This window comes from Anomaloglossus baeobatrachus, chromosome 10 (assembly GCF_048569485.1).
Source record: "Anomaloglossus baeobatrachus isolate aAnoBae1 chromosome 10, aAnoBae1.hap1, whole genome shotgun sequence".
Taxonomy (NCBI): Eukaryota; Metazoa; Chordata; class Amphibia; order Anura; family Aromobatidae; genus Anomaloglossus; species Anomaloglossus baeobatrachus.
Window position 1 is genome coordinate 1,704,235 of NC_134362.1, and position 25,543 is coordinate 1,729,777.

The 25,543-nt window shown below is 54.6% G+C and overlaps 1 protein-coding gene across 1 annotated transcript in view; it reads right to left on the bottom strand.

Moving 5' to 3' along the window:
• Positions 1-25,543, bottom strand: part of OTOG (otogelin) — a 595,066-nt gene that overhangs the window by 237,889 nt on the left and 331,634 nt on the right. The window contains exon 27 of the mRNA XM_075326471.1: positions 4,199-4,355. Coding sequence (XP_075182586.1) covers positions 4,199-4,355 — 157 coding nt within the window. The remainder of the gene's footprint in view (positions 1-4,198; positions 4,356-25,543) is intronic.

Below are 25,543 nucleotides of genomic sequence, written 5' to 3' on the forward strand. Positions count from 1 at the left end.
GCGGAGGCACAAGCAGAGGTAAGGGGTGAAATGTAGAAGAAGAGGGCGGCGGTGTAACACAGGAGCAAAGGGCGGCGGAGGCACAAGCAGAGGTAGGGGGGGAAATGTAGAAGAAGAGGGCGGCGGTGTAACACAGGAGCAAAGGGCGGCGGAGGCACAAGCAGAGGTAAGGGGTGAAATGTAGAGGAAGAGGGCAGCGGTGTAACACAGGAGCAAAGAGCGGCGGAGGCACAAGCAGAGGTAAGGGGTGAAATGTAGAGGAAGAGGGCAGCGGTGTAACACAGGAGCAAAGGGCGGCGGAGGCACAAGCAGAGGTAAGGGGTGAAATGTAGAGGAAGAGGGCAGCGGTGTAACACAGGAGCAAAGGGCGGCGGAGGCACAAGCAGAGGTAAGGGGTGAAATGTAGAAGAAGAGGGCGGCGGTGTAACACAGGAGCAAAGGGCGGCGGAGGCACAAGCAGAGGTAAGGGGTGAAATGTAGAAGAAGAGGGCACGATGTAACACAGGAGCAAAGGGCGGCGGAGGCACAAGCAGAGGTAAGGGGTGAAATGTAGAAGAGGGCAGCGGTGTAACACAGGAGCAAAGAGCGGCGGAGGCACAAGCAGAGGTAAGGGGTGAAATGTAGAGGAAGAGGGCAGCGGTGTAACACAGGAGCAAAGGGCGGCGGAGGCACAAGCAGAGGTAAGGGGTGAAATGTAGAAGAAGAGGGCGGCAGTGTAACACAGGAGCAAAGGCCGGCGGAGGCACAAGCAGAGGTAAGGGGTGAAATGTAGAAGAAGAAGGCGGCGGTGTAACACAGGAGCAAAGGGCGGCGGAGGCACAAGCAGAGGTAAGGGGTGAAATCTAGAAGAAGAGGGCAGCGGTGTAACACAGGAGCAAAGAGCGGCGGAGGCACAAGCAGAGGTAAGGGGTGAAATGTAGAAGAGGGCAGCGGTGTAACACAGAAGCAAAGGGCGGCGGAGGCACAAGCAGAGGTAAGGGGTGAAATGTAGAAGAAGAGGGCAGCGGTGTAACACAGGAGCAAAGGGCGGCGGAGGCACAAGCAGAGGTAAGGGGTGAAATGTAGAAGAAGAGGGCGGCGGTGTAACACAGGACCAAAGAGCGGCGGAGGCACAAGCAGAGGTAAGGGTTGAAATGTAGAAGACGAGGGCGACGGTGTAACACAGGAGCAAAGGGCGGCGGAGGCACAAGCAGAGGTAAGGGGTGAAATGTAGAGGAAGAGGGCGGCAGTGTAACACAGGAGCAAAGGGCGGCGGAGGCACAAGCAGAGGTAAGGGGTGAAATGTAGAAGAAGAGGGCAGCAGTGTAACACAGGAGCAAAGGGCGGCGGAGGCACAAGCAGAGGTAAGGGGTGAAATGTAGAGAAAGAGGGCGGCGGTGTAACACAGGAGCAAAGGGCGGCGGAGGCACAAGCAGAGGTAAGGGGTGAAATGTAGAAGAAGAGGGCGGCGGTGTAACACAGGAGCAAAGGGCGGCGGAGGCACAAGCAGAGGTAAGGGGTGAAATGTAGAAGAAGAGGGTGGCGGTGTAACACAGTAGAAAAGAGCGGCGGAGGCACAAGCAGAGGTAAGGGATGAAATGTAGAAGAAGAGGGCGGCGGTGTAACACAGGAGCAAAGGGCGGCGGAGGCAGAAGCAGAGGTAAGGGGTGAAATGTAGAAGAAGAGGGCGGCGGTGTAACACAGGAGCAAAGGGCGGCGGAGGCACAAGCAGAGGTAAGGGGTGAAATGTAGAAGAAGAGGGCAGCGGTGTAACACAGGAGCAAAGGGCGGCGGAGGCACAAGCAGAGGTAAGGGTTGAAATGTAGAAGAAGAGGGCAGCGGTGTAACACAGGAGCAAAGGGCGGCGGAGGCACAAGCAGAGGTAAGGGTTGAAATGTAGAAGAAGAGGGCAGCGGTGTAACACAGGAGCAAAGGGCGGCGGAGGCACAAGCAGAGGTAAGGGGTGAAATGTAGAAGAAGAGGGCAGCGGTGTAACACAGGAGCAAAGGGCGGCGGAGGCACAAGCAGAGGTAAGGGGTGAAATGTAGAGGAAGAGGGCAGCGGTGTAACACAGGAGCAAAGGGCGGCGGAGGCACAAGCAGAGGTAAGGGGTGAAATGTAGAAGAAGAGGGCAGCGGTGTAACACAGGAGCAAAGGGCGGCGGAGGCACAAGCAGAGGTAAGGGGTGAAATGTAGAGGAAGAGGGCAGCGGTGTAACACAGGAGCAAAGGGCGGCGGAGGCACAAGCAGAGGTAAGGGGTGAAATGTAGAAGAAGAGGGCGGCAGTGTAACACAGGAGCAAAGGGCGGCGGAGGCACAAGCAGAGGTAAGGGGTGAAATGTAGAAGAGGGTGGCGGTGTAACACAGGAGCAAAGGGCGGCGGAGGCACAAGCAGAGGTAAGGGGTGAAATGTAGAGGAAGAGGGTGGCGGTGTAACACAGGAGCAAAGGGCGGCGGAGGCACAAGCAGAGGTAAGGGGTGAAATGTAGAGGAAGAGGGCAGCGGTGTAACACAGGAGCAAAGGGCGGCGGAGGCACAAGCGGAGGTAAGGGGTGAAATGTAGAAGAGGGTGGCGGTGTAACACAGGAGCAAAGGGCGGCGGAGGCACAAGCAGAGGTCAGGGGTGAAATGTAGAGGAAGAGGGCACAATGCAAGAGCAGAAGATGGTGGCACAAGAGAAATGTAGAGCAGAGGCTAGTGGTGTAATACAGGAGCAAAGGGTGGCGGAGGCACAAGCAGAAGTTGGAGGCGGCGCAAGCAGAGAGCGGAGGCGACACAAGCAGAGAGCGGAGGCGACAAGCAGAGAGCGGAGGCGACACAAGCAGAGAGCGGAGGCGACACAAGCAGAGAGCGGAGGCGACACAAGCAGAGAGCGGAGGCGACACAAGCAGAGAGCGGAGGCGACACAAGCAGACAGCGGAGGCGACACAAGCAGACAGCGGAGGCGACACAAGCAGAGAGCGGAGGCGACACAAGCAGAGAGCGGAGGCGACACAAGCAGAGAGCGGAGGCGACACAAGCAGAGAGCGGAGGCGACACAAGCAGAGAGCGGAGGCGACAAGCAGAGAGCGGAGGCGACACAAGCAGGGAGCGGAGGCGACACAAGCAGACAGCGGAGGCGACACAAGCAGAGAGCGGAGGCGACACAAGCAGACAGCGGAGGCGACACAAGCAGAGAGCGGAGGCGACACAAGCAGAGAGCTGAGGCGACACAAGCAGAGAGCGCAGGCGACACAAGCAGAGAGCGGAGGCGACAAGCAGAGAGCGGAGGCGACACAAGCAGGGAGCGGAGGCGACACAAGCAGACAGCGGAGGCGACACAAGCAGACAGCGGAGGCGACACAAAGGAAATGCAGGCGCAGAGGCTAGAGGTGTAAATCAGGAGCAAAGGGAGGCGGGAGGCACAAATATTGGACGGAGACTGCTTGAGCAGAGAGTGGAGGCTAAGGGTATGTGCGCACGTTGCTTTTTACCTGCTTTTTACCTGCTTTTTTGCTGCTTTTTCTTCTGCGCTGTTTAATGCCAAAATGGATGTGTTCTTCTATTCAAGCAAAGTCTATGGGAATTTGGGTTTCTTGTTCACAATATGTTGTTCAAAATGCTGCCTTTTTGTGGCAGAACTTTGGTCAAAAACTCAGCTTTGCAGTTCAAAACCCAAATGGCAGAAACAATTGACATGTTGCTTCTTTGAAAAGCTGAGTTTTTGACCAAAGTTCTGCCACAAAAAGGCAGCATTTTGAACAACATAGTGTGAACAAGAAACCCAAATTCCCATAGACTTTGCTTGAATAGGAGAACACATCCATTTTGGCATTAAACAGCGCAGAAGAAAAAGCAGCAAAAAAGCAGGTAAAAAGCAGGTAAAAAGCAACGTGTGCACATACCCTAACGGTGTAACACAGTTGTGGCTCGAGCACTGGCCAGCATCACCAGCAGAGGGCACATGGTAAGGGCAGAGGGGTGGCACGGTAGAAAGAAGGGGCAGAATGTGGGAGCAGAAGATGCGGCACAAGGCAGAAGCACTGGAGATGGAACAACCCAGCAACAACTATTTGCTGAAACATTGTAACGTGCAAAATTTCAGCTTCATGAATTACAATGACCCAAACTTTAAGAAGCGTCAGCCCAGGCTCTTGAGGTGTCACACAGTGGAGCGGTGTACTATGGCTGCAGTGACATGGCAGTATGAATAGTGTGCAACAGGATGGACCACACTTACGACAAACTCGGGGTGACCTCCAGTCCACAGTGATTCCCTGCTGGCAGCACTGATGTGCATATGCCGAGACGCTGGCACAGAAACACTCACAGTCTCCACCGCGGTTACAGCCACATGTGTCTGACAGGCAGTTAGCGTAAAACCAAGTCACATCCAGCTGGAGAACACAAAGGTGCACGTATCAATACCTCAACACATGGCAACACCGATAAATACTGTCATGACCTCATATGCCCTCATAAGCCACAAAAAGAGCCGCACCGATACTAACACCAGGTCCATACAGCTGCAACCCCAACATATACCCCATCACAGATACAGCCGCATCTATACCGACTCCACGTCCATACCGCTATAACCCCAACATATACCCCATCACAGATACAGCCGCATCAATACCGACTCCACGTCCATACCGCTGCAACCCCAACATATACCTCGTCACAGATACAGCCGCATCTATACCGACTCCACGTCCATACCGCTACAACCCTAACATATACCCCGTCACATACAGCCGCATCTATACCGACTCCACGTCCATACCGCTATAACCCCAACATATACCCCATCACAGATACAGCCGCATCAATACCGACTCCACGTCCATACCGCTACAACCCTAACATATACCCCGTCACAGATACAGCCGCATCAATACCGACTCCACGTCCATACCGCTACAACCCTAACATATACCCCGTCACAGATACAGCCGCATCTATACCGACTCCACGTCCATACCGCTATAACCCCAACATATACCCCATCACAGATACAGCCGCATCAATACCGACTCCAAGTCCATACCGCTACAACCCCAAAATATACCCCGTCACAGATACAGCCGCATCTATACCGACTCCACGTCCATACCGCTATAACCCCAACATATACCCCGTCACAGATACAGCCACATCTATACCGACTCCACGTCCATACCGCTATAACCCCAACATATACCCCATCACAGATACAGCCGCATCAATACCGACTCCAAGTCCATACCGCTACAACCCCAAAATATACCCCGTCACAGATACAGCCGCATCTATACCGACTCCACGTCCATACCGCTACAACCCCAAAATATACCCCGTCACAGATACAGCCGCATCTATACCGACTCCACGTCCATACCGCTATAACCCCAACATATACCCCATCACAGATACAGCCGCATCAATACCGACTCCACGTCCATACCGCTACAACCCTAACATATACCCCGTCACATACAGCCGCATCTATACCGACTCCACGTCCATACCGCTACAACCCCATCATATACCCCGTCACATACAGCCACATCAATACCGACTCCACGTCCATACCGCTACAACCCTAACATATACCCCGTCACATACAGCCGCATCTATACCGACTCCACGTCCATACCGCTACAACCCTAACATATACCCCGTCACAGATACAGCCGCATCAATATCGACTCCACGTCCATACCGCTATAACCCCAACATATACCCCGTCACAGATACAGCCGCATCAATACCAACTCCATGTCCATACCGCTACAACCCCATCATATACCCCGTCACATACAGCCGCATCTATACCGACTCCACGTCCATACCGCTACAACCCTAACATATACCCCGTCACAGATACAGCCGCATCTATACCAACTCACGTCCATACCGCTACAACCCTAACATATACCCCGTCACATACAGCCGCATCAATACCGACTCCACGTCCATACCGCTACAACCCTAACATATACCCCGTCACAGATACAGCCGCATCAATACCGACTCCACGTCCATACCGCTATAACCCCAACATATACCCCCGTCACAGATACAACCGCATCAATACCGACTCCATGTCCATACCGCTACAACCCCATCATATACCTTGTCACATACAGCCGCATCAATACCGACTCCACGTCCATACCGCTACAACCCTAACATATACCCCGTCACAGATACAGCCGCATCAATACCGACTCCACGTCCATACCGCCACAACCCTAACATATACCCCGTCACATACAGCCGCATCTATACCGACTCCACGTCCATACCGCTACAACCCTAACATATACCCCGTCACAGATACAGCCGCATCTATACCGACTCCACATCCATACCGCTACAACCCTAACATATACCCCGTCACAGATACAGCCGCATCTATACCGACTCCACGTCCATACCGCTACAACCCTAACATATACCCTGTCACAGATACAGCCGCATCTATACCGACTCCACGTCCATACCGCTACAACCCTAACATATACCCCGTCACAGATACAGCCGCATCAATACTGACTCCACGTCCATACCGCTACAACCCTAACATATACCCCGTCACATAAAGCCGCATCTGTTACACCTCGTGGCTCTCCTGTGGCAAGGAATGAGACAGTCTCCTTGCCTGCCACGAGCGCTCCTGCTCCGCAGCGCCGAAGGTCTGCCAGACTGCAGGAGAAACCTCCTCAGAGAGGCAGCACAAGGGTGACACCTAGTGGTACTCCTGTTGCAAGAAATGAGGCGGTCTCCCATTCCTTGCCTGCCACAGCTCCTCCTGCTCAGCAGCCTCGAAGGTCTGTGAGGTTGCGCAATGTGCAGAGATTTGCTGCTCAGGGAAGCAGTGAGACTCCCGTTATCTCTACACATTGTGAGACCGAGGATCCCGCCTCTATTTCCAGAGGCAGGAGGGTGAGCATGTGCTATGCTTGGTGGATCCTGATTCGCCCACTGACGTCACACGGCTTGATGACAAGGCTGGTGACGTGGTGAATCCTGACTGGCCAGGCTGGGATGTCGTGGATCCTGATTGGGTCACGTCCGTCATCTCCGCCTCGCGCCCGCCCTTGGCTGGAGCTACACCTCCTTAAAAGCTCCTCCTGCCATCATGGCGGTGCGCGACCGTCCTTCTATGTTTGGATGTCTGGCAGCGTGCTGCCACGCCACTGCTCAGGCATTATCTTCTTCTGTGGGCTTGGCCCTTGCTGCTTAGGCAGCACCTGGTTTGCAGGCCGTGTCCCTGCCTTGCTGCTCCGGCAGTAGCTCCTTCTACAGGCCGTGTTCCTGTCCCAGGTGAGCTCCTCGAGTCTCCACCGGACTCACCTGGTTATTGAAAGCACACGTGCGTGGGCACCTCTGTGCTACCCTCGTGCCATATTCTCGTGACTTCCACTGGCACACGTGCGTGGGCACCTCTGTGCTTCCCCGTGCAACAGTTACACCGAGCCGTGTGATCCCTGCCATACAACCCACACGGGTTAGGGCAGACCGGTGTACATAGATCGTCTGTGACATTCCAGACGATCGCTAGCAGCAACCCGCTCACTCTTCACCCACCATAGCAGCGGTCCCTTACACCGCACAGTGGACCTTGACCGGCGGAAGCTGTCCATTCCCCATCTTGGCACGCTTCCCCGGGTCCCCCTCGTAACATTACGGTCGCGCCAAAGGTCTGGCTATGGCTGAAGAGCAGCAGCAGTTGCTGCGTTATGTGCAGCAGTTGGAATCACGTTTGGCAGCAGTGGAGCAGTCTTCCTCCGACAAGACTGCTCTGACGACAGTCGCCACCCAGGCGGCTACCCAGGCTGTGCTATTGGGCGGAAGGTCTCCTCGCCTTGCGCTTCCAGAGCGCTTTAGCGGGGACAGCTCCGAGTGCCGTGGGTTTATAAACCAAGTTACCACCTACTTAGAGCTGTCCGCGACTCTTTACGCTACCGAGAAGGCGAAGGTAGCCTTCGTCCAGTCCCTGCTCACAGGGAGAGCGCTGAAGTGGTCCACGCCGTTGTGGGAGCGCGGAGATCGGGTGGTGAATAACTTAACATCTTATCTTGGGGCCATGAGAATGGTGTTCCTCGGGCCTCAAGTCACCCACGACTCCGCGCTGCGCCTCCTACGACTTCGGCAAGGGTCCGCTTCAGTCGGGGACTTTGCCGTACACTTTAGGACACTTGCCGCAGAGCTGGACTGGCCCGATAAGGTCCTTGTCCCTGTGTTCTGGGAGGGCCTGGCAGGGTTCGTCAAAGACGCACTGGCCACGCGTGAGGTGCCTGCTACTTTAGAGTCCTTGATTGTGGTTGCCTCTCGCATAGACATCCGCCAGGCGGAGCGGAGGCTCGAGGTCTCTTCAGCACCCACGTCCTCACGGCCTAAAAAGCGTCTGGCTCCCGTATTCCACCAGACAGGTCTCCCAGCCAGCTCTGTAGGCGACTCCGTGGAGTCAATGGAGGTGTCCAAAGCGGTCTCCTCTACCCCAGGTTCTCGGTCTGGTGTCATCTGCTTTTCCTGTGGGCAGAGGGGACACATAGCTACCCGATGTCCCAAACCGTCGGGAAAAGACAGCGTCTAGTTTCCATCAGAGGGGGGTTACTAGACGCTGCTTCTCCCTCTAGGTTGACTATCAGCGCCCAGTTGCAGTTTGGCACTACTCTCTTCTCTGCTCTGGCCTGCCTGGACTCAGGCGCTGATGGCAATTTCATTTCGACCTCCCTGGCAACCCGATACTCAGTTCCCCTGGTTCTCTTACCCAAGCCACTCAGGGTTCGGGTAGTCAACGGGTCCCTACTAGTCGATCCCATCACCCAGATCACCATCCCTCTCAGGATGGAAGTACCACCAGGACACCATGAGCAGGTGTCCTTCCTGGTGCTTCCAGGGGGGACGGATGAGATCCTACTGGGCCTCCCCTGGTTGAGACAGCATGCTCCTATACTCAACTGGGCAACAGGGGAGATCTCATCATGGGCAGGATCCTGTAGGGAGCACCTCGTGACTACCGAACCACCCGCTACCATTAGGTCGGTTGGGTACTCAGGGAATACAGGGGAGCCAGGTTTACCGACACCTTATGAGGCCTACAGGGACGTCTTCTCCAAGAGGGCCGCAGATACCCTTCCTCCCCACCGGCCATACGATTGCCGAATAGACCTGAAGCCAGGCTCCGAGCCCCCTAGGGGCAGAGTGTATCCCCTTCTCTGCTCCAGAGACGGAGGCTATGTCCAAATATATTCAGGACAGCCTGGCAAAAGGGTTCATTCGCAAATCTATTTCACCGGCCGGTGCGGGGTTCTTCTTCGTGCAAAAGAAGGAAGGGGATCTACGCCCCTGTATCGATTACAGGGGATTAAATGCAATCACGATCAAAAACAAATACCCTTTGCCCCTCATTACGGAGTTATTTGATCGATTCCGCGGGGCAAAGATCTTCACGAAGCTGGATCTACGCGGGGCGTATAATCTAGTGCGAGTCCGAGAGGGCGATGAGTGGAAGACCGCCTTCAACACCAGGGACGGTCACTACGAGTATCTCGTAATGCCCTTCGGACTCTGCAATGCCCCCGCCGTATTTCAAGACTTTGTGAATGATGTTTTCCGGGATTTGTATCTTTCCGTGGTTGCATACCTGGATGATATCCTTATCTTCTCCCCCGATCTTGCCACCCATCGGAGGGATGTCATCCGAGTACTTAAGAGGCTCCGCACCCATTCGTTATATGCTAAGCTGGAAAAGTGCGTTTTTGAACAGGAATCCTTGCCGTTCCTGGGGTACATAGTGTCCAGTCAGGGGTTAGCAATGGATCCGGGGAAGTTGGAGACAGTGATGAAATGGCCTGAGCCCCGCTCGCTGAAGGCGATCCAGCGATTCTTGGGGTTTATCAATTATTATCGCCAGTTCATTCCCAACTTCTCGACGGTGGCAGCACCCATCATTGCCCTTACCCGCAAGGGCGCTAATCCCAAAGCATGGACACGGGAAACGGTAGAGGCATTTCACACCCTCAAAACTTACTTCTCCAGAGCTCCCATCCTTCATCGTCCAGACATCTCCAAACCCTTTCTACTAGAGGTAGACGCCTCTTCGGTCGGTGCTGGTGCAGTCCTGTACCAGAAAGACGAACGAGGAAGGAAGCATCCTTGTTTCTTTTTCTCCAAGACCTTTTCTCCGGCCGAGAGGAACTACTCCATAGGGGATAGGGAGTTACTGGCGATGAAACTAGCATTCCAGGAATGGCGGCATCTCCTGGAGGGTGCGAAGCATCCATTTGAAGTATTTTCCGACCATAAAAATCTCACATACCTCCAGACAGCACAATGCCTGAACCCAAGGCAGGCCTGTTGGTCCTTGTTCTTCTCCCGGTTCCGCTTTATTATCCGCCACCTGGCCGGTGAGAAGAACGTACGGGCCGATGCCTTGTCACGTTGTATGGTTATGTTGGAGGAGGACGAGGAGGAGCCTCGTCTTATACTACCCCCGGACAGCTTGAGGATGGTCACTCCCACTTCTTTGGACCAGGTGCCACCTGGCAAGACCCTCGTTCCCCCTGAACTACGGAATGAGGTGCTATCGTGGGCCCATGCCTCCAAGGTCGGGGGTCACTTTGGGGTCAAAAGGACCAGAGACCTTGTGACTAGGCACTATTGGTGGCCGAGACTACCCCAGGACATACAGGAGTATGTGGGAGCCTGTATGTCGTGTGCACGGAATAAGCCGTCCCGGCAGAGACCGGCAGGTCTTCTTCACCCACTGCCAGTGCCGGATCGTCCCTGGGAAGTGGTGGGAATGGACTTCCTGGGAGATCTGCCCAAGTCAGCAGGTCACAAGGTCGTATGGGTCATCACGGATCACTTCTCTAAAATGGTCCACTTGGTGCCTCTCCCACGACTCCCGACGTCACGTGCTCTCGCCACCTTATTCATTAGGCATGTATTTAGGCTGCATGGCATGCCTGACAAGGTGGTGAGCGACCGGGGTCCCCAGTTCGCGTCTCGCTTCTGGAGAGAGCTCTGTAAGCTCCTGCAGATAGAGCTGAACATCTCCTCCGCATACCATCCTGAAACCAATGGACTGGTAGAGAGGACCAATCAGACCTTGGTAACTTACCTCCGCCATTTTATCTCCGCGCACCACGACAACTGGGCTAACCTCCTTCCTTGGGCCGAATTTGCCATTAATAATTCGGTCCATGAATCCTCTGGTCAGACTCCGTTCCTGCTCAATAACGGACAACATCCCAGAATCCCGGTTCCGATGCCCATTACGTCACCCGATCCTAGAGTGGAGGATTGGGCGACCGAGGCCCGGGAGATCTGGGATAACACCCAAGAGGCCCTTAAGAGGGCTAAAGACCGGATGGTGACAACGGCTGATGAGCGCCGCCGCCCTGCACCATCCTTCGCCCCTGGTGACCTAGTGTGGCTGTCCTCTAAGAATGTTAACCTACGGGTACAGGCAGCCAAGTTCGCCCCTAGGTACCTGGGTCCGTTTAAAGTGCTAGAGCAGGTGAACCCGGTGGCATACCGACTCCAGCTCCCTCCACGCTGGGCTATAGCCAACACCTTTCACGTGTCCCTCCTGAAACCCGTACGACTTAATAAGTTCTCGGGGTCCCTGATGCCTCAAACTGACTCCCCGCCCGACGACTCTGAGGTGGCGAAGCTTGTGGAGACAAAAGTTATACGGGGCAGGAGGTACTACCTCGTGGAGTGGGTCGGCCGTGGTCCGGAGCATAGATCCTGGGAATTGGAGGATCATATCCACGCCCCGGGTTTGATAGCGGCCTTCGAGCACGGGCAGGGGGGGGGCCTAGATGGGGGGGTAATGTTACACCTCGTGGCTCTCCTGTGGCAAGGAATGAGACAGTCTCCTTGCCTGCCACGAGCGCTCCTGCTCCGCAGCTCCGAAGGTCTGCCAGACTGCGCAGAGTGCAGGAGAAACCTCCTCAGAGAGGCAGCACAAGGGTGACACCTAGTGGTACTCCTGTTGCAAGAAATGAGGCGGTCTCCCATTCCTTGCCTGCCACAGCTCCTCCTGCTCAGCAGCCTCGAAGGTCTGTGAGGTTGCGCAATGTGCAGAGATTTGCTGCTCAGGGAAGCAGTGAGACTCCCGTTATCTCTACACATTGTGAGACCGAGGATCCCGCCTCCATTTCCCAGAGGCAGGAGGGTGAGCATGTGCTATGCTTGGTGGATCCTGATTCGCCCACTGACGTCACACGGCTTGATGACAAGGCTGGTGACGTGGTGAATCCTGACTGGCCAGGCTGGGATGTCGTGGATCCTGATTGGGTCACGTCTGTCATCTCCGCCTCGCGCCCGCCCTTGGCTGGAGCTACACCTCCTTAAAAGCTCCTCCTGCCATCATGGCGGCGCGCGACCGTCCTTCTATGTTTGGATGTCTGGCAGCGTGCTGCCACGCCACTGCTCAGGCATTATCTTCTTCTGTGGGCTTGGCCCTTGCTGCTTAGGCAGCACCTGGTTTGCAGGCCGTGTCCCTGCCTTGCTGCTCCGGCAGTAGCTCCTTCTACAGGCCGTGTTCCTGTCCCAGGTGAGCTCCTCGAGTCTCCACTGGACTCACCTGGTTATTGAAAGCACACGTGCGTGGGCACCTCTGTGCTACCCTCGTGCCATATTCTCGTGACTTCCACTGGCACACGTGCGTGGGCACCTCTGTGCTTCCCCGTGCAACAGGTACACCGAGCCGTGTGATCCCTGCCATACAACCCACACGGGTTAGGGCAGACCGGTGTACATAGATCGTCTGTGACATTCCAGACGATCGCTAGCAGCAACCCGCTCACTCTTCACCCACCATAGCAGCGGTCCCTTACACCGCACAGTGGACCTTGACCGGCGGAAGCTGTCCATTCCCCATCTTGGCACGCTTCCCCGGGTCCCCCTCGTAACACGCATCTATACCGACTCCCCGTCCATACCGCTACAACCCTAACATATACCCCGTCACAGATACAGCCGCATCTATACCGACTCCACGTCCATACCGCTACAACCCTAACATATACCCCGTCACAGATACAGCCGCATCAATACCGACTCCACGTCCATACCGCTACAACCCTAACATATACCCCGTGTTACGAGGGGGACCCGGGGAAGCGTGCCAAGATGGGAAATGGACTGCTTCCGCCGGTCAAGGTCCACTGTGCGGTGTAAGGGACCGCCGCTATGGTGGGTGAAGAGTGAGCGGGTTGCTGCTAGCGATTGTCTGGAATGTCACAGACGATCTATGTACACCGATCTGCCCTAACCCGTGAGGGTTGTATGGCACAGATCTCACGGCTCGGTGTACCTGTTGCACGGGGAAGCACAGAGGTGCCCACGCACGTGTGCCAGTGGAAGTCACGAGAATATGGCACGAGGGTAGCACAGAGGTGCCCACGCACGTGTGCTTTCAATAACCAGGTGAGTCCAATGGAGACTTGAGGAGCTCACCTGGGACAGGAACACGGCCTGTTGACGGGGGTACTGCCGGAGCAGCAAGGCAGGAACACGGCCTGCAAACGAGGTACTGCCGGAGCAGCAAGGGCCAAGCCCACAAGAGACAGTAATGCCTGAGCAGTGGCGTGGCAGCACGCTGCCAGACATCCAAACATAGAAGGACGGTCGCGTGCCGCCATGATGGCAGGGGGAGCTTTTAAGGAGGTGCAGCTCCACCCGAGGGCGGGCGGGAGGCGGAGATGACGGACTTGACCCAATCAGGGTCCACGACGTCCCAGCCTGGCCAGTCAGGATTCACCACGTCACCAGCCTTGTCATCAAGCCGTGTGACGTCAGTGAGCGAATCAGGACCCGCCACGCATTGCACATGCTCACCCTCCTGCCTCTGGGAAATAGAGGCGGGAGCCTCGGTCTCACAATGTGGAGAGATAACGGGAATCTCACTGCTTTCCTGAGCAGTAAACCTCTGCACATTGCGCAGCCTCGCAGACCTTCGGGGCCGCAGAGCAGGAGAGTCTGCGGCAGGCCAGGAATGGGAGACCGCTTCACTCCTTGTAACAGGAGAACCACTAGGTGTCACCCTTCTGCTGCCTCTCTGAGAAGGTATCTCCTGCACACTGCGCAGTCTGTGGCAGACCTTCGGCGCTGCTGAGCAGGAGTGCTCGTGGCAGGCAAGGAATGGGAGACTGCCTCAGTCCTTGCCTCAGGAGAGCCACGAGATGTAACATTACCCCCCGTCTAGCCCCCCCCCCCCCTGTCCGTGCTCAAAGGCCGCTATCAAACCCGAGGCGCGGATATGATCCTCCAACTCCGAGGATCTATGCTCCGGACCACGGCCGGCCCACTCCACGAGGTAGTACCTCTTGCCCTGTATGACTTTTGTCTCCACAAGTTTTGCCACCTCAGGGTCGTCGGACGGGGAGTCGGTTTGAGCCGGCAGGGACCCCGAGAATTTATTAAGTCGTACGGGTTTCAGGAGGGACACGTGAAAGGTGTTGGCTATAGCCCAGCGTGGAGGGAGCTGGAGTCGATATGCCACTGGGTTTACCTGCTGTAGTACTTTAAACGGACCCAGATACCTAGGGGCGAATTTGGCTGCCTGTACCCGTAGGTTAACATTCTTAGAGGACAGCCATACTAGGTCACCAGGGGCGAAGGATGGTGCAGGGCGGCGGCGAACATCAGCCGTTGTCACCATCCGGTCTTTAGCCCTTTTAAGAGCCTCTTGGGTGTCATCCCAGATCTCCCGGGCCTTGTTCGCCCAATCCTCCACTCTAGTATCGGGTGACGTAATGGGCATCGGAACCGGGATTCTGGGATGTTGTCCGTTATTGAGTAGGAACGGAGTCTGGCCAGAGGATTCATGGACCGAATTGTTAATGGCAAATTCGGCCCAAGGAAGGAGGTTAGCCCAGTTGTCGTGGTGCGCGGATATAAAATGGCGGAGGTAAGTTACCAAGGTCTGATTGGTCCTCTCTACCAGTCCATTGGTCTCGGGATGGTATGCGGAGGAGATGTTCAGCTCTATCTGCAGGAGCTTACAGAGCTCTCTCCAGAAGCGAGACGCGAACTGGGGACCCCGGTCGCTCACCACCTTGTCAGGCATGCCATGCAACCTAAATACATGCCGAATGAACAAGGTGGCGAGAGCACGTGACGTCGGGAGTCGTGGGAGAGGCACCAAGTGGACCATTTTAGAGAAGTGGTCTGTGATGACCCATACGACCCTGTGCCCTGCTGACTTGGGCAGATGTCCCAGGAAGTCCATCCCCACCACTTCCCAGGGACGATCCGGCACTGGCAGTGGGTGAAGAAGACCTGCCGGTCTCTGCCGGGACGGCTTATTCCGAGCACACGACATACAGGCTCCCACATATTCCTGTATGTCCTGGGGTAGTCTCGGCCACCAATAATGCCTGGTCACCAGGTCTCTGGTCCTTTTGACCCCGAAGTGACCCCCGACCTTGGAGGCATGGGCCCACGATAGCACCTCGTTCCGTAGTTCAGGGGGAACGAGGGTTTTGCCAGGTGGCACCTGGTCCAAAGAAGTGGGAGTGACCATCCTCAAGCTGTCCGGGGGTAGTATAAGACGAGGCTCCTCCTCGTCCTCCTCCAACACAACCATACAACGTGACAAGGCATCGGCCCGTACGTTCTTCTCACCGGCCAGGTGGCGGATAATAAAGCGGAACCGGGAGAAGAATAAAGACCAACGGGCCTGCCTTGGGTTCAGGCGTTGTGCTGTCTGGAGGTATGTGAGGTTTTTGTGGTCAGAAAAAACCTCAAATGGATGCTTCGCACCCTCCAGGAGATGCCGCCATTCCTGGAATGCTAGTTTCATCGCCAGTAACTCCCTATCCCCTATGGAGTAGTTTCTCTCGGCCGGAGAAAAGGTCTTGGAGAAAAAGAAACAAGGATGTTTCCTTCCTCGTTCGTTTTTCTGGTACAGGACTGCACCTGCACCGACCGAAGAGGCGTCTACCTCCAGTAGGAAGGGTTTGGAGATGTCTGGACGATGAAGGATGGGAGCTCTGGAGAAGTGAGTTTTGAGAGTGTGAAATGCCTCTACCGTTTCACGTGTCCATGCTTTGGGATTAGCGCCCTTGCGGGTAAGGGCAATGATGGGTGCTGCCACCGTCGAGAAGTTGGGAATGAACTGGCGATAATAATTGATAAACCCCAAGAATCGCTGGATCGCCTTCAGCGAGCGGGGCTCAGGCCAGTTCATCACTGTCTCCAACTTCCCCGGATCCATTGCTAACCCCTGACTGGACACTATGTACCCCAGGAACGGCAAGGATTCCTGTTCAAAAACGCACTTTTCCAGCTTAGCATATAACGAATGGGTGCGGAGCCTCTTAAGTACTCGGATGACATCCCTCCGATGGGTGGTAAGATCGGGGGAGAAGATAAGAATGTCATCCAGGTATGCAACCACGGAAAGATACAAATCCCGGAAAATGTCATTCACAAAGTCTTGAAATACGGCGGGGGCATTGCAGAGTCCGAAGGGCATTACTAGATACTCGTAGTGACCGTCCCTGGTGTTAAAGGCAGTCTTCCACTCATCGCCCTTTCGGACTCGCACTAGATTATACGCCCCGCGTAGATCCAGCTTTGTGAAGACCTTTGCCCCGCGGAATCGATCAAATAGCTCAGTAATGAGGGGCAAAGGGTATTTGTTCTTGATTGTGATTGCATTTAATCCCCTGTAATCGATACAGGGGCGCAGATCCCCTTCCTTCTTCTGCACAAAAAAGAACCCTGCACCAGCCGGTGAAATAGACTTGCGAATGAACCCCTTCGCCAGGCTGTCCTGAATATATTTGGACATAGCCTCCGTCTCTGGAGCAGAGAGTGGATACACTCTGCCCCTAGGGGGCTCGGAGCCTGGCTTCAGGTCTATTCGGCAATCATATGGCCGGTGGGGAGGAAGAGTATCTGCGGCCCTTTTGGAAAAGACATCCCTGTAGGCCTCATAAGGTGTCGGTAAACCCGGCCCCTCAGTATTCCCTGAGGACCCAACCGACCTAATGGTAGCGGGTGGTTCGGTAGTCACGAGGTGCTCTCTACAGGATCCTGCCCAGGATGAGATCTCCCCTGTTGCCCAGTTGAGTATAGGAGCATGCTGTCTCAACCAGGGAAGGCCCAGTAGGATCTCATCCGTCCCCCCTGGAAGCACCAGGAAGGACACCTGCTCATGGTGTCCCGGTGGTACATCCATCCTGAGAGGGATGGTGATCTGGGTGATAGGATCGAGTAGTATGGACCCGTCGACTACCCGGACCCTGAGTGGCTTGGGCAACAGAACCAGGGGAACTGAGTATCGGGTTGCCAGGGAGGTCGAGATGAAATTGCCTTCAGCGCCTGAGTCCAAGCAAGCCAGGGCAGAGAAGAGAGTAGTGCCGAACTGCAACTGGGCGCTGATAGTCAACCTAGAGGGAGAAGTAGCGTCTAGAGTCCCCCCTCTGATAGAAACTAGACGCTGTCTTTTCCCGACGGTTTGGGACATAGGGTAGCTATGTGTCCCCTCTGCCCACAGGAAAAGCAGATGACACAAGACCGAGAACCTGGGGCAGAGGAGACCACCTTGGACACCTCCATTGACTCCACGGAGTCGCCTACAGGACTGGCTGGGGGACCTGTCTGATGGAAGACGGGAGTCAGACGCTTTTTAGGCCGAGAAGACGTGGGTGCTGAAGAGACCTTGAGCCTTCGCTCCGCCTGGCGGATGTCTATGCGAGAGGCAACCTGAATCAAGGACTCTAAAGTGGCAGGCACCTCACGTGTGGCCAGTGCGTCTTTGACAAACCCTGCCAGGACCTGCCAAAACACAGGGACAAGGACCTTATCCGGCCAGTCCAGCTCTGCGGCCAGTGTCCTAAAGTGTACAGCAAAGTCCCCGACTGAAGCAGACCCTTGCCGAAGTCGTAGGAGGCGCAGCGCGGAATCGTGGGTGACTTGAGGCCCGAGGAACACCATTCTCATGGCCCCAAGATAAGCTGCTAAGTTATTCACCACACGATCTCCGCGCTCCCACAACGGCGTGGACCACTTCAGCGCTCTCCCTGTGAGCAGGGACTGGACGAAGGCTACCTTCGCCTTCTCGGTAGCGTAAAGAGTCGCGGACAGCTCTAAGTAGGTGGTAACCTGGTTTATAAAACCACGGCACTCAGAGCTGTTGCCGCTAAAGCGCTCTGGAAGCGCAAGGCGACGAGACCTTCCGCCCAATAGCACAGCCTGGGTAGCCGCCTGGGTGGCGACTGTCGTCAGAGTAGTCTTATCGGAGGAAGACTGCTCCACTGCTGCCAATCGTGACTCCAACTGCTGCACATAACGCAGCAACTGCTGCTGCTCTTCAGCCATAGCCAGACCTTTGGCGCGACCGTAATGTTACGAGGGGGACCCGGGGAAGCGTGCCAAGATGGGAAATGGACTGCTTCCGCCGGTCAAGGTCCACTGTGCGGTGTAAGGGACCGCCGCTATGGTGGGTGAAGAGTGAGCGGGTTGCTGCTAGCGATCGTCTGGAATGTCACAGACGATCTATGTACACCGATCTGCCCTAACCCGTGAGGGTTGTATGGCACAGATCTCACGGCTCGGTGTACCTGTTGCACGGGGAAGCACAGAGGTGCCCACGCACGTGTGCCAGTGGAAATCACGAGAATATGGCACGAGGGTAGCACAGAGGTGCCCACGCACGTGTGCTTTCAATAACCAGGTGAGTCCAATGGAGACTTGAGGAGCTCACCTGGGAAAGGAACACGGCCTGTTGACGGGGGTACTGCCGGAGCAGCAAGGCAGGAACACGGCCTGCAAACGAGGTACTGCCGGAGCAGCAAGGGCCAAGCCCACAAGAGACAGTAATGCCTGAGCAGTGGCGTGGCAGCACGCTGCCAGACATCCAAACATAGAAGGACGGTCGCGCACCGCCATGATGGCAGGGGGAGCTTTTAAGGAGGTGCAGCTCCACCCGAGGGCGGGCGCGAGGCGGAGATGACGGACTTGACCCAATCAGGGTCCACGACGTCCCAGCCTGGCCAGTCAGGATTCACCACGTCACCAGCCTTGTCATCAAGCCGTGTGATGTCAGTGAGCGAATCAGGACCCGCCACGCATTGCACATGCTCACCCTCCTGCCTCTGGGAAATAGAGGCGGGATCCTCGGTCTCACAATGTGGAGAGATAACGGGAATCTCACTGCTTCCCTGAGCAGTAAACCTCTGCACATTGCGCAGCCTCGCAGACCTTCGGGGCCGCTGAGCAGGAGAGTCTGCGGCAGGCCAGGAATGGGAGACCGCTTCACTCCTTGTAACAGGAGAACCACTAGGTGTCACCCTTCTGCTGCCTCTCTGAGAAGGTATCTCCTGCACACTGCGCAGTCTGGCCGACCTTCGGCGCTGCTGAGCAGGAGTGCTCGTGGCAGGCAAGCATTGGGAGACTGCCTCAGTCCTTGCCTCAGGAGAGCCACGAGATGTAACACCCCGTCACATACAGCCGCATCAATACCGACTCCACGTCCATACCGCTACAACCCTAACATATACCCCGTCACAGATACAGCCGCATCTATACCGACTCCATGTCCATACCGCTACAACCCTAACATATACCCCGTCACAGATACAGCCGCATCTATACCGACTCCACGTCCATACCGCTACAACCCTAACATATACCCCGTCACAGATACAGCCGCATCTATACCGACTCCACGTCCATACCGCTACAACCCTAACATATACCCCGTCACAGATACAGCCGCATCTATACCGACTCCACGTCCATACCGCTACAACCCTAACATATACCCCGTCACAGATACAGTCGCATCTATACCGACTCCACGTCCATACCGCTACAACCCTAACATATACCCCGTCACAGATACAGCCGTATCAATACCGACTCCACGTCCATACCGCTACAACCCTAACATATACCCCGTCACATACAGCCGCATCAATACCGACTCCACGTCCATACCGCTACAACCCTAACATATACCCCGTCACAGATACAGCCGCATCAATACCGACTCTACGTCCATACCGCTACAACCCTAACATATACCCCGTCACAGATACAGCCGCATCTATACCGACTCCATGTCCATACCGCTACAACCCTAACATATACCCCGTCACATACAGCCGCATCTATACCGACTCCACGTCCATACCGCTACAACCCTAACATATACCCCGTCACAGATACAGCCGCATCAATACCGACTCCACGTCCATACCGCTATAACCCCAACATATACCCCGTCACAGATACAGCCGCATCAATACCGACTCCATGTCCATACCGCTACAACCCCGTCACATACAGCCGCATCAATACCGACTCCACGTCCATACCGCTACAACCCTAACATATACCCCGTCACAGATACAGCCGCATCTATACCGACTCCACGTCCATACCGCTACAACCCTAACATATACCCCGTCACAGATACAGCCGCATCTATACCGACTCCACGTCCATACCGCTACAACCCTAACATATACCCCGTCACAGATACAGCCGCATCTATACCGACTCCACGTCCATACCGCTACAACCCTAACATATACCCCGTCACAGATACAGCCGCATCAATACCGACTCCACGTCCATACCGCTACAACCCTAACATATACCCCGTCACAGATAAAGCCGCATCAATACCGACTCCACGTCCATATCGCTACAACCCCAACATATACCCCATCACAGATACAGCCGCATCAATACCGACTCCACGTCCATACCGCTATAACCCCAACATATACCCCGTCACAGATACAGCCGCATCAATACCGACTCCACGTCCATACCGCTACAACCCCATCACATACCCCGTCACATATACAGCCGCATCAATACCGACTCCACGTCCATACCGCTATAACCCCAACATATACCCCGTCACAGATACAGCCGCATCTATACCGACTCCATGTCCATACCGCTACAACCCTAACATATACCCCGTCACAGATACAGCCGCATCTATACCGACTCCACGTCCATACCGCTATAACCCCAACATATACCCCGTCACAAATACAGCCGCATCAATACCGACTCCACGTCCATACCGCTACAACCCTAACATATACCCCGTCACATACAGCCGCATCAATACCGACTCCACGTCCATACCGCTACAACCCTAACATATACCCAGTCACAGATACAGCCGCATCAATACCGACTCCACGTCCATACCGCTACAACCCTAACATATACCCCGTCACAGATACAGCCGCATCTATACCGACTCCATGTCCATACCGCTACAACCCTAACATATACCCCGTCACATACAGCCGCATCTATACCGACTCCACGTCCATACCGCTACAACCCTAACATATACCCCGTCACAGATACAGCCGCATGAATACCGACTCCACGTCCATACCGCTATAACCCCAACATATACCCCGTCACAGATACAGCCGCATCAATACCGACTCCATGTCCATACCGCTACAACCCCGTCACATACAGCCGCATCAATACCGACTCCACGTCCATACCGCTACAACCCTAACATATACCCCGTCACAGATACAGCCGCATCTATACCGACTCCATGTCCATACCGCTACAACCCTAACATATACCCCGTCACAGATACAGCCGCATCTATACCGACTCCACGTCCATACCGCTACAACCCTAACATATACCCCGTCACAGATACAGCCGCATCTATACCGACTCCACGTCCATACCGCTACAACCCTAACATATACCCCGTCACAGATACAGTCGCATCTATACCGACTCCACGTCCATACCGCTACAACCCTAACATATACCCCGTCACAGATACAGCCGCATCTATACCGACTCCACGTCCATACCGCTACAACCCTAACATATACCCCGTCACAGATACAGCCGCATCAATACCGACTCCACGTCCATACCGCTACAACCCTAACATATACCCCGTCACAGATACAGCCGCATCAATACCGACTCCATGTCCATACCGCTACAACCCCGTCACATACAGCCGCATCAATACCGACTCCACGTCCATACCGCTACAACCCTAACATATACCCCGTCACAGATAAAGCCGCATCAATACCGACTCCTCGTCCATATCGCTACAACCCCAACATATACCCCATCACAGATACAGCCGCATCAATACCGACTCCACGTCCATACCGCTATAACCCCAACATATACCCCGTCACAGATACAGCCGCATCAATACCGACTCCACGTCCATACCGCTACAACCCCATCACATACTCCGTCACATATACAGCCGCATCAATACCGACTCCACGTCCATACCGCTATAACCCCAACATATACCCCGTCACAGATACAGCCGCATCTATACCGACTCCATGTCCATACCGCTACAACCCTAACATATACCCCGTCACAGATACAGCCGCATCTATACCGACTCCACGTCCATACCGCAATAACCCCAACATATACCCCGTCACAAATACAGCCGCATCAATACCGACTCCACGTCCATACAGCTGCAACCCCAACATATACCCCATCACAGATACAGCCACATCAATACCGACTCCACGTCCATACCGCTACAACCCTAACATATACCCCGTCACAGATACAGCCGCATCAATACAGACTCTACGTCCATACTGCTATAACCCCAACATATACCCCATCACAGATACAGCCACATCTATACCGACTCCACGTCCATACCGCTACAACCCCAACATATACCCCGTCACAGATACAGCCACATCTATACCGACTCCACGTCCATACCGCTACAACCCCATCATATACCCCGTCACAGATACAGCCGCATCTATACCGACTCCATGTCCATACCGCTATAACCCCAACATATACCCCGTCACAGATACAGCCGCATCAATACCGACTCCATGTCCATACCGCTGCAACCCCAACATATACCCCGTCACAGATAAAGCCGCATCAATACCGACTCCACGTCCATACCGCTACAACCCTAACATATACCCCGTCACAGATACAGCCGCATCAATACCGACTCCACGTCCATACCGCTATAACCCCAACATATACCCCGTCACAGATACAGCCGCATCAATACCGACTCCACGTCCATACCGCTATAACCCCAACATATACCCCGTCACAGATACAGCCGCATCTATACCGACTCCATGTCCATACAGCTGCAACCCCAACATATACCCCATCACAGATACAGCCGCATCTATACCGACTCCACGTCCTTACCGCTACAACCCTAACATATACCCCGTCACAGATACAGCCGCATCAATACCGACTCCACGTCCATACCGCTACAACCCTAACATATACCCCGTCACAGATACAGCCGCATCTATACCGACTCCACGTCCATACTCCTACAACCCTAACATATACCCCGTCACAGATACAGCCGCATCAATACCGACTCCACGTCCATACCGCTACAACCCTAACATATACCCCATCACAGATACAGCCGCATCTATACCGACTCCACGTCCATACCGCTACAACCCTAACATATACCCCGTCACATACAGCCGCATCTATACCGACTCCACGTCCATACCGCTACAACCCTAACATATACCCCGTCACATACAGCCGCATCTATACCGACTCCACGTCCATACCGCTACAACCCTAACATATACCCCGTCACAGATACAGCCGCATCTATACCGACTCCACGTCCATACCGCTATAACCCCAACATATACCCCGTCACAGATACAGCCGCATCTATACCGACTCCACGTCCATACCGCTACAAGCCCATCATATACCCCGTCACAGATACAGCCGCATCTATACCGACTCCATGTCCATACCGCTATAACCCCAACATATACCCCGTCACAGATACAGCCGCATCAATACCGACTCCATGTCCATACCGCTGCAACCCCAACATATACCCCGTCACAGATACAGCCGCATCAATACCGACTCCACGTCCATACCGCTACAACCCTAACATATACCCCGTCACAGATACAGCCGCATCAATACCGACTCCACGTCCATACCGCTACAACCCTAACATATACCCCGTCACAGATACAGCCGCATCTATACCGACTCCATGTCCATACAGCTGCAACCCCAACATATACCCCATCACAGATACAGCCGCATCTATACCGACTCCACGTCCATACCACTATAACCCCAACAAATACCCCGTCACAGATACAGCCGCATCAATACCGACTCCACGTCCATACCGCTACAACCCTACCATATACCCCGTCACAGATACAGCCGCATCTATACCGACTCCATGTCCATACAGCTGCAACCCCAACATATACCCCATCACAGATACAGCCGCATCTATACCGACTCCACGTCCATACCGCTACAACCCTAACATATACCCCGTCACAGATACAGCCGCATCAATACCGACTCCACATCCATACCGCTACAACCCTAACATATACCCCGTCACAGATACAGCCGCATCTATACCGACTCCACGTCCATACTCCTACAACCCTAACATATACCCCGTCACAGATACAGCCGCATCAATACCGACTCCACGTCCATACCGCTACAACCCTAACATATACCCCGTCACAGATACAGCCGCATCTATACCGACTCCACGTCCATACCGCTACAACCCTAACATATACCCCGTCACATACAGCCGCATCTATACCGACTCCACGTCCATACCGCTACAACCCTAACATATACCCCGTCACATACAGCCGCATCTATACCGACTCCACGTCCATACCGCTACAACCCTAACATATACCCCGTCACAGATACAGCCGCATCTATACCGACTCCACGTCCATACCGCTACAACCCTAACATATACCCCGTCACATACAGCCGCATCTATACCGACTCCACGTCCATACCGCTACAACCCTAACATATACCCCGTCACAGATACAGCCGCATCTATACCGACTCCACGTCCATACCGCTACAACCCTAACATATACCCCGTCACATACAGCCGCATCTATACCGACTCCACGTCCATACCGCTACAACCCTAACATATACCCCGTCACATACAGCCGCATCTATACCGACTCCACGTCCATACCGCTACAACCCTAACATATACCCCGTCACAGATACAGCCGCATCTATACCGACTCCACGTCCATACCGCTATAACCCCAACATATACCCCGTCACAGATACAGCCGCATCTATACCGACTCCACGTCCATACCGCTACAACCCCATCATATACCCCGTCACAGATACAGCCGCATCTATACCGACTCCACGTCCATACCGCTATAACCCCAACATATACCCCGTCACAGATACAGCCGCATCAATACCGACTCCATGTCCATACCGCTGCAACCCCAACATATACCCCGTCACAGATAAAGCCGCATCAATACCGACTCCACGTCCATACCGCTACAACCCTAACATATACCCCGTCACAGATACAGCCGCATCAATACCGACTCCACGTCCATACCGCTACAACCCTAACATATACCCCGTCACATACAGCCGCATCTATACCGACTCCACGTCCATACCGCTACAACCCTAACATATACCCCGTCACAGATACAGCCGCATCTATACCGACTCCACGTCCATACAGCTGCAACCCCAACAT